At 35.7% G+C, this 10,186-nt stretch overlaps 1 protein-coding gene and 1 long non-coding RNA gene across 7 annotated transcripts; one reads left to right on the forward strand and one right to left on the reverse strand.

Moving 5' to 3' along the window:
- Positions 1 to 851: 851 nt before the first annotated feature.
- On the reverse strand, positions 852 to 4,906 carry LOC131011343 (myb family transcription factor PHL7-like). 6 transcript variants are annotated; one of them, XM_057939132.1, is made up of 8 exons: positions 4,608 to 4,906; positions 4,367 to 4,409; positions 3,542 to 3,717; positions 2,917 to 2,993; positions 2,796 to 2,838; positions 2,604 to 2,661; positions 2,305 to 2,374; positions 852 to 1,614 (listed from the first exon to the last, which is right to left on the reverse strand). In XM_057939132.1, exons 3-8 carry the CDS (start codon positions 3,669 to 3,671, stop codon positions 1,174 to 1,176), a joined length of 819 nt encoding a protein of 272 aa, XP_057795115.1. In that variant the 5' UTR covers positions 3,672 to 3,717; positions 4,367 to 4,409; positions 4,608 to 4,906; the 3' UTR covers positions 852 to 1,173. The 6 variants fall into 6 exon arrangements, with proteins under 6 accessions (XP_057795115.1, XP_057795112.1, XP_057795117.1 ...); XM_057939129.1 differs by having other exon boundaries at positions 4,367 to 4,459; XM_057939134.1 differs by having other exon boundaries at positions 4,573 to 4,906.
- Positions 4,907 to 9,048: 4,142 nt separating this feature from the next.
- LOC131011345 (uncharacterized) lies at positions 9,049 to 9,960 on the forward strand. Its single transcript, XR_009096868.1, has 2 exons — positions 9,049 to 9,152; positions 9,671 to 9,960. It is a non-coding gene; the product is annotated as an uncharacterized LOC131011345 (long non-coding RNA).
- Positions 9,961 to 10,186: the final 226 nt, after the last annotated feature.

Raw genomic sequence — 10,186 nt, forward strand, 5'->3', positions numbered from 1 at the left:
TTGTATTCTAACCTCGTTTTATAGGTTTCTGCTTCTTGATTATGCATTTTAGGGCTAATTGTGTCTACGTACATGAACTTTCAATTATTTTAGTTTTGAATATAAATTAAAAAAATTGCCTCCAAATATACTCACTTTTAATTATTTTAATTAGATGTCTATGTCACTTCAGCTAGTTACGATATTAATTTGTTGGAAATTGACGAGTGTATGAAAAATGAAAATAAAAGTAAGATTAGATAGAAGTTTGTGTATTTAGACTTAATTAGTCCTTTCATATTATGCTTGAAGTTGGCACATATATATGTCTCAGTCCCATTTCAAAAAATGTGAATTCATAAAGGGTATATGCATCTGGCACTTGGAATATCATCTAAAACTCGACTATTAAGAACTGTTTTAGCACAATATTAAGGAATGATGTCCATATTACCCCAATCAAATGGATAATGACGATTTATCCTGATGGCATCTTCCATACCAGATTCAAAATAACATCATTTCGTCCACATGAAATGCTATTCATATTCTATCCCATGTCGAAAATTGTTTTTGAGATAAAATTTAATGGTTAAATATAGTTTGCTCGTCAGCATTTTTAAAAAAAATATGATACTTCCTCCCACTAAAAAGTTTGCCCCAATTTCGTTTTTTGATGTCTTCAAAAAGTTTGTCCAAATTTACATACTCTAATTTTTGTATATAAATGCATCAACTTTGCAATTATAAACTATTCATGATTTGACTAACTAATACTTGGTGCATCTCAACCTGATTCTTTCGACACCTAACCAACTTAGGTTCGAGGATAAAATAGCTTTATGTAAAAGGAAAGACAAGATTCGAGAATCTGAACATCAAGAACAGCCATGGCACTCAATCACCTGCGTGATAGAAGAGGTTATTTAGCTGAAAGAATAGTTAATCTTCCAGAATTCACCTGCTCAGAATCTAAGCTTCTAAACCTAAATACTCCTTCCATTAAACCTATATACGCGTTTCAGAAGTTCCTCGACCTAATGCAAACAAGCGTTTCAGAAACTAGACAGAATAAGCATAGATCAGAATGGATTAATCGTCGCTATTGGTGACCCTCTTTAACTGGTTTTTGCCTGCAATGGATAACCCTGATTGATGATAAGACTATTCTCTTCCCAATAAATCAGAATCTGGCTACTGATAAGGAGGGCTCGAGCTCGACTCCAGTACTGAGTGGCTCAGAACCATTTCTGGTGTAGTGCATGCAACGTCAGTGCTCCCGCGCTGCTTTTTCTCCGGTCTCTCATTTGGGCTGAGAAGTGGTGACGACACATGACAATCAGAATCAGGTGATTGTGGGTCGTTGTGAGAGGAGAAAGACTCATCAAACGAAATGCTCTTGGCTGGATTACGTTCTTTGGCAAGCTTGTCGGCAAAAGGGGGCTCAGACGTTGCAGCAGGGGTCCCTGGGTCAGTTTTGTTCTCAGATTCGGGGCAAATTCCCTCTGCTTCAGGTACAAAAACACCTGAGACGGGTGCTTCTGGAAGAGCTCCACTTAGGCGTTGTTGTTCTTCGATAATCTTTTTCAAATACTTTCCTTGGGCTTCTATCCGCAACTGCAGCTGCCTCTGCACCTGTAACATTCTCTAATAGTCTTAAAATATCGAAGACAACAAAAGAAACAAGCATCTTGTAAAAAAAATTCATTCACTCTCCCTCCCCTCCAAATTAGTGAAATAACAATACCATGCATCATAGTTCATTAGCTAAGCAGACTTCTGGTCCCACTATATTTTTTTGGGGTAATTGCACCCAAGTACAATAACTTTCACCAAATTCTAGTTTTGGACATGAACTGAAAATTTTGCTTCCAAATACGCGACCTTTCAATTGTTTCGACTTTTCACATGATTGTCAATTGCCCACAAATTATTGTATAGGTGGACACATAAAATGTATACATGGCTTAAACGACCGATGTACTAAATGACGTAGTTGGATGTCTATGCCACTTCAACTAGCCACGATGGCATTAATTCGTCGGAAATTGACAACCGTGTGAAAAATCTATTCAATCGAAAGTTCATGTATTTGGAGGCAGAATTTTTAGTTCATGTGCACAATTAGAATTTGATAAAAGTTCGTGTATATAGGCACAATTAAGCCTATTCTCTTCTCTTTCAAGTTTCACACTATTTTCCACAATTAAGAAGATTAATGTGTACAAGACCAATTAAACTGTAGAAGACAGTTCAACAGCATGATGTACATACCATCTATAAGGAACATATAGAAAAAAATTATGAAAAAATAACAAAGTGTACCTCCAATTGCTCATGCAATCGCTTTTGAACCTCCATTTGCAGCTTCAGTGCTTCAGTTATTTGCATTCCTCTGTAAAGAAAAATAAAATTCCTTTAGTAAAATGTCATGATATATTCACCATTAACACATAGAATTTAAGCTTAAAGAAGATACATCAATAAGAATAAAGGAGACTACATCAAAGAATGAATTATATATGGAAAGATCAGAAAAGGTAAAAAGGACAACACACAAAGAGTTGCCAAGTTATTGTGATGAGAAACTATAAAAATGCTGAAATTGGTTGTGATACACTTACGATGAACTATCCAAACCAGAAAACATGTCTCCAGATTCTTTCTTTTCAGCCTTTGTCCCTTCGAAATCATTGCATAAATGAGTAAATACTAAATAAATCAATCGATAACAACAATAATTTTCTGCAAAAAAGTCCAACGTATTATAATTACTATCTGCACATACAAAGAAAAACAGTCAAGAAAATACCTACCATCAGAGGAAGAATCTGGAAGATAGTTGGCAAGTCGGTATTTCTGTGGTAGATTTTAGATTAGTGCAACACACGAGACTGATAAAAAACACTAGAAAAGGATCTCTGATGGTGTGCATACCTGTAAGTGGCTTTTTACATGGTAAATTGTTAGCCCTTGAACCCCCATAACTCTAAGAACGCCTTTGGGAGTAGCCCCTGAAAGCAGTAATAAAATATCAGAAGACGATTTCATCCAAACGGCTACAAGGATGCAGGCTCTCCATATAAGCCATTCCTTTAAAACAAAAAAAGATGTTCGATTTCTTAACAATGAGAAGCCAATAATAACTGTTTACATCTATTTTACCATGCTACCAGAGTGGGGGAAACGAAGCAAAATATATTAGTCTTAGCTATCAGGCACAATACTTACGACAGCAATGATAAGAAAATACATTTCGGAGTGTGAGAAATACACTTATATATCTGGCTAGTGAAAGTTACACAGTAGTGTGATTCCTTACAGCATATCGAGATGTATTGGAACTCTCCTATCTTCCCCCTCGACTATTACATGCCAAAATAAAATTTCTCCAGATTGATGGGACAAAGTAGCTTCAGCTAAGCTAGTAACAATTTTGTTTCTTCTATTCTTTTTTTATTGGGTTACTCATCTGTTAATCTTTTCCTTTTGTTACTAATCCATACTTTACTATTTCATTCCAACAGTAACTACAAATGTGGCCAGATCCAAAAACACTTACTATCTGGTCCACCAAGTTGTGCTACAGCATCAACAAATTGCTCATGAAGCTCATGGGTCCAACGAAGCCGATGCTTCGATGCTAAATTGGCATTGCTGGTCACATTGTTACCTCCACCCATGGAATCCATCGTGCTGGTACTGCAATCTAACAGCTGATTTTGTACTACTGTATCCCTGTGAGCTAAGTTTGATGAAATAAAACTTTATTAAAACGAAAGACAGGCACCTAAACCAACGGTAGAGGATGACACGTCAATTTTTCAAGTACCGAGGCTCATTAAAACCTCACATGGCAAAAACGCTTTGGGAAAACACCGAAGGAGGAAAAAGAGTACTCGTCTATTAAAAGGACGAGAAACAAAACAAGATAAACCAACTTTGGACCGGTTAACACCTACATGAGTATATTTTTGTATGAGTGGAAGAAACCTGCGAGCTAAGTGAGCTAGGAACAAACTTCATTAATCTGTGGCAGAAACAGAAATGCCTATTAAACGATAGGAGCCAATAAATTCTGAAATTCACAGGAAAATACTGATTAGCCACACACTAAAGATACAAAAATCCTAATCCGTAGCTCAAATTTTAAAACATGTGCTAAAATTACTTTGAGCTATTGCTATGCCATTAACATGTTTCATTTTCTTTCCTCTCAAAAAAAAAAAACATGTTTCATTTCTTCCTTACGAGTGTGCTATATACAAATACAAGAGAATCATAAACTTCAATAAATGTAAAGTATAGATTAAAGAGACAAGATGAATATTGAACAAATTGTTGTAATTAACAATAATTAACAGTAAAATGGTACAACGATGCGCACCTAATATCAAAATGAAAAAAGCATAGCTTCACCGTTGCCACTCCTACAGAAAGTTAACCAGAATTCAGCATATAGAAATCAGAAATCAGCATTCTGCAAAAAAAAAAAAAAAAAAAAAAAGGAATATCAAGAGTTGACCAACAACTCGGAACCCACAAAAAAAAAACAAAAAAAAAGTTCCAAAACAATCGGGCTTAAGTTTTCACATGATAAATTTGAGAACTTGCAAGAGAATTCTCACACAGATCTGCAGAATCCCACGGCGCAACCCTTTAACAACAACGATTCAGTGGGTTGGGGAATTCAAAATACCCCGAGTTCACAAAAGGAAAAGAAAATGATACAAAATTGAGGTATTGGTATGCAAAAAAGATGATTAGCGAGATGAATTCAGAGATTGGGCAAATGAAGGAAGACAGAAAATAAAGCAGTAATGAGCCAAGAGAGGAAGTGGCTGACTATGGCTCTGAAACCCCGAAAATTTTTGTTTTTGGTTTTTCTTTGGAAGTTTGATTTGATTGGAGGGGTACTGTGTTTGCCTGTTTATGCCGAATAATTTATTTCTTCTTCTGTTTTCTAGTATTACGTTTCTTTTTCAAATTTTTCTTTTTGGAATATTATGTGTCGGTTATTTTTATGGAATGAAAAAAGAGTTCCATTATTATATTACTCCCTCCGTCCACGAAATGAGTACCCATATTTCATTTTTCGTCTGTCCACAAAATGAGTACCCATTTCCCTTTTTGGCAAGTGTACCCCACACATCTCTTTAATCAATACACTCAAAAAGTGGGACCCTTAAACTATTCACATTACAAGCCATACATTTCTTAAAACCCGTGCCGTCCACAAATGGGTACTCATTTCGTGGACGGAGGGAGTATTAAATTGAGGTTTAATATAAATGAAAAAGAAAAAATAGCATCCCTTGAAAGCATCAGAGAGCATACTAAGGGTATGAAACTCAAAAAGAGATCGTAGAAGAAAGAAAGAAAGAAAGCTAACAAATCAAAACCTTAAGTCCGGATAATCATCCATTTCCGACCAACGACTAGGGGTGGGAAGATAGGGTTCGGGTATCGGGTACCCGATTACCTGACCCAAAAAAATCGGGTATCGGGTACCCAATACTCGAAAAAATCGGTGTCGGGCTCGGTATCGGGTAGTTTGAGCGGCTGAAAATCGGGTATCGGGTATACCCGAATACCCGATTGAAAATAAGGGGGGCTGTATTTTCGATTAAAAAAAATATAGGGTATTTCGGGTATTAGGGTACCCTAATACCCGATTAGGCCAAAATTGGGTAATTCGGGTACCTTAATACCCGAAATACTCGATTTTCATAGTTTGACTTGAAAAATGCGATTTTGACCGGGTAATTTAGGGTACCCGAATACCCGACTCGGGTACCCGAGTCGGGTATTAGGGTACCCGATTTTTTTTCGGGGTCGGGGTCGGGTAGTGATTTTCAGTGTTATTCGGGTTCGGGTACCCGATTTTTTCGGGTAGGGTACCCGAACCCGACCCGATTCCCAGGCCTACCAACGACTATTGGCAATATTATCCATTACACGTGTAACACCCCGTACTTTTCCTCATGTTGTGAGATAGTGTCTTAACACTATTGAGAGCACTGAGATGTCGAAATACGAGACTACTTTTTTTTGTGAGCAGATAAGACAGTTTGTCTTTAAATAGAGATATGAGTGGACAAACCAATGATAGAGTAGAGTGATGAGATTTGAGAAATGAGTTGAGATAGAGATGCCGATTGAATTGAGCCGAGATTTTATTTTATTTCCAACTACCGGGAATAGAGTTACCGGATACCGAGTTATCAGAGTTTGATTGTCCTATTAAGAAAATAGGAATAATAAGTTGGAAATAGAGTCGAGAAAGAAAGAGTGAGAACCTCGATGAAAATAGTCGGTTAGAGAGAGAGACGTTTAGTCTGTTTGTGTTTGCCGACTGCTTTGATGTGATGTTATGTGAATTACGTGACTGATTGATTATGTGATTTCTGTTACGTGTGTCATTATGACCAAGTTACTATGATTTTTATTTGAGACCTTAGCACTTGGATTTTTGTTTAAGTTTCCAAAGAAAGTGCGATTTATTTTTATCGAGAAATCAAATGATGCCGGTTTATGGAAATTTTTCCTAGCATAATATTTTTAAATTATTTTTCCTACGAAGAGGAATATTATAATCGAGTGAGTGCACTAATAATAGTGCTATAATTATTATTTTGGTCACATGAATAATTATACTATGGTATTATTATTAATGAGTGACATTTCCATAGTTATTGTGATTTTATTTAATCACCCTTCTCACACTTTATTTTAATTTCTTTACCATATGTTATATGCCTCAAATTACTAAGTGTAGAGATTGAGAGAGTAGAGATTGAGAGTGTATTATTGAGAGAGTAGAGATTAGAGTGAGAGAGAGATTAGAGTGAGAGAGATCATGCTTTAATTGCAAATATTCCCTAAGATCTCAAATCTCTTTAAAGATCATCCAAATCAAATACAATCTTGCAAAAGTTTTCCTCTCTCTTCTCCACCCCATTTTCGAGCTCTCTCTCTCTCCCCTTCATCTCTCACTTTCCACCATTGTCAACCACAGATGAGACCTCCGAAGCTTCACAAAACTATGCCAAACACATAAATCACCAACAAAATCCCACATAAACACTTTCTAGCTACTTGAATTCAAGAGAATCCTTGAAGATTGGCTTCAAGACTAGAGAGAGAAAGTTTGATGTTTGGTGTAAACTTGGGTAAGTGATCTCTATATTCATAGATTAGACTTGTATGATGTTATATGTGAGTATTTTTGGATGATTGGAGCAAGAAATCATCCCCTCTTTTAAACTTCAAATTTTCGAAAAAAATGGGTCTTCACCCCTTCAAAAAAAAATTTCTTTTTCTTTTCTTGATTTGGGGTGAAAAATGAGTTTTATATGATGTTTGGTGGTGATTGATGTATGTTGTGAAATATGTGCCTTGAAATGTGAAACTTCGATGGGAGTTAGTTTACCCAAAAATGGGAACTTTTGAGTCAATGAGTTAAATGATGAATTGATGATGTAAATGAGTCCATGAGATGTATAAGATGATGATTGATGGAGTAATTTGAGTATATGATGTCAATTGATGTTTTTGAGGTGAGTTAGTTTACTAAAATTAGGGATATGTGTATATATGCCCTTATTTGTGAATTGATGGTTTTGATGTGAGATTAATTGGTTAAAAATGATAGATCTATGAGTGGATTAAAGATTCATATGTGTTTGTAAATTTTCAAAGAGTTTAGTTTAATAAAAATTAGGACTTTCTTGTCTATGTATCTATTAAGTGATTTGACTTAAGATATATGCAATTGAGCATGATATTAGTGTTTGAATATGTTTGATTAAGTCTTTTATTGGCTAAGTAAAATTTTGACTTGAGTTAGTTTATGAGAGTTTTGAGTTCTCATATTTTGAGAAGTCAATAAATGATAAAGTGAGGTCTAATTGATTTATGATTATTATGTGAACTTTTGCCATGTGTTGTTAGGAGTTTTATGATGGATTTTCATTAAAAAAAAAATAGTTTACTTGATAAAAAGAGAATAAATATGTGAATAATGAGTTATATGATGTAAAAGATCATATTTGAGTATTTGAGTAACTTTGAGCATGAGAATGAAAAGAGAATTTGTTTGATACGTTCGTTGAAACGTTTTCTATGAGATTTGAGTTGTGATGAAAGAAAAGAGTCGAGATTGAGTATTATGAGTATTTTGTTGTATTTGAATGTTTTAAGTGCTATAAGTGCTTAAAATGAGCTTTGATGAGTTTGCTTTGTATAAATGTTGAGTTGAGCATGTTTGCTTGTGTGTATGATTCGGAGTCGTTTTTCACGACCCACTGAAATACTGTTTTCGAGGGGTTTTTGATACCCAAACACAATGAAAATTTTATGGTAAGTATATTTGAGAGTCTTGAGCACACTGGTAAAATTTCAAGTCATTTGGACTTCGTTTGCTATTTTTATAAAATATAAAACCAAAACTGCTACGTTCTGCCGAATTGTTCGGTGAGTAGCTAATAGAGTCATCGTTTCCAGTAGCTTTCCTTAGCATTCTGGAATCCAAATTTTTATGGTTGAGACCTGAGTGTCTTAGCTAAGATCTCACCAAATTTCAGACCTTTTTGACAACGTTTACTATTTTTCAAAAATCAAACTTTTCGGTTGCTAAAAACTGCTGAATATGGTAGACTGTAGTAAAACTGTCATATCTCCTAAAATACTTGGGGTTTTTGATCCTACTTTTTTTTAAATGAACCTAGACTCAAAGAGGTTTCTTTTGGTATAAGTTACGACTAGGGGAGTTCTGTACAGAGTATGGTGAGGTTTTAAAGTTGAGTCAGTGAAGAGTGAAGTTTGTTTTTGACTTGTCTATGTGTGTTTTTCATATGCTTAAGTGTTTATACTTGTTTATGTGCTTGATTGCTATGAGTTTGAGCCGAGTTGAGAGTTAAGTCGATAATAGGACGTGTGAATCCTTAGAAGCCGAGTATACCTAGGGATTGAGTTTTAATGGGTAAATAGACGTTGAATAAGAAGTTATAGTTAAGATGAGTTTGGATTTAGAGATTGAGTTTCTGACTAAGGTTTGTTTTATCACATGAACCTTCGATGACGATGACGATGTGATGATGACATATGAAGGCTCGAGCGAGACGAAGAAGTAAGTTGCCTGATTTCTTTCCAGGATTAGCGAAGGACTTCAGGTGGGCAATACTTTGAGTATACAAATATTATACGAGCTTTCTAAAATGATTTGATGATGTTATGAGTTTAACAAATGTTTCGAGATAAATGATGTTTGAGAACTGTTTGACTTGCCAATTTTTGATGTTGAGCTTGTATGTTACCCTCTACTGATGAGATGAGATGAATTCGGTCCTGCTACAAGTGGGATTTTGTGCACAGAGGTGACTGTGAGCCGTCTTCGGGTCGGCCGGTCACGGTACTTGAGAGGGAGGCCTACTTCTCAGTACCTTTGATGATGATGAGTTGTAGATGTGGTGCATGCATGTTGAGATCTTTGACAGCTGTCATTCGTTTATTCTTTATGATGTTTATTAAAACTGCTTACACAGGTTCACTTACATTAAACTTATTCCTGTGTATTGCTGAGATGTGGCAAGTTCCAAACATATAGCTCTAAGAGCACCTTTCTTGATTTTCGGCGTTTGCCCACTGAGTATTATGTACTCACGCCCTGCATGTATTTCTAAATGTGCAGGCTAAGCGAGGAGCGAGATTGGTCTGGTGCTGGTGGGGAATTGTTGAAGGATGTATTTACTTTATCGTATTTCTATTTTGACGATAAAGTCTTGATGATTGATATACTTTGATTTTCTTTTGAATTTAAGCAATGTACTCACGGTTATATGTCTTCATACATATAATCGGTTCGCCTTTTGCTGCGATACTCTGCATATTATGATTCCTTACGAAAAATGAGCGATACCCGTTTTGTTTTTGTTTGTGAAATTCCTGATAATTAAAAAGTTATAACGACATTGACGAATTTACCCTTGGGTTCATTTATGATGATTTCCTTAACACCTTTTGATGCGAGCTTCCGCTTGATGTTCGACCTATTCTTCTTATCTTTTATTCTTTTAAAAATAGTCGTATCGATACTCGTACCCCACTATCACTAGTGTCGGGAATCGGGCTGCGACAGGGTGGTATCAGAGCGGGTCATCTGCTCTGAGTCTATTGCTTGACTGAGTTGAACTTTTGATTGCTTCTA

This window comes from Salvia miltiorrhiza, chromosome 2, assembly GCF_028751815.1.
Source record: "Salvia miltiorrhiza cultivar Shanhuang (shh) chromosome 2, IMPLAD_Smil_shh, whole genome shotgun sequence".
NCBI lineage: Eukaryota > Viridiplantae > Streptophyta > Magnoliopsida > Lamiales > Lamiaceae > Salvia > Salvia miltiorrhiza.

Excerpts from the sequence above, each read along its gene's own strand:
- LOC131011343 (XM_057939130.1), bottom strand. The coding sequence starts at position 3,671 with ATGGATTCCATGGGTGGAGGTAACAATGTGACCAGCAATGCCAATTTA. Across the intron at positions 2,839-2,916 it reads ATGTAAAAAGCCACTTACAG|AAATACCGACTTGCCAACTA; the intron begins GTATGCACACCA and ends AATCTACCACAG. Across the intron at positions 2,662-2,795 it reads TCCAGATTCTTCCTCTGATG|GGACAAAGGCTGAAAAGAAA; the intron begins GTAGGTATTTTC and ends ATGATTTCGAAG.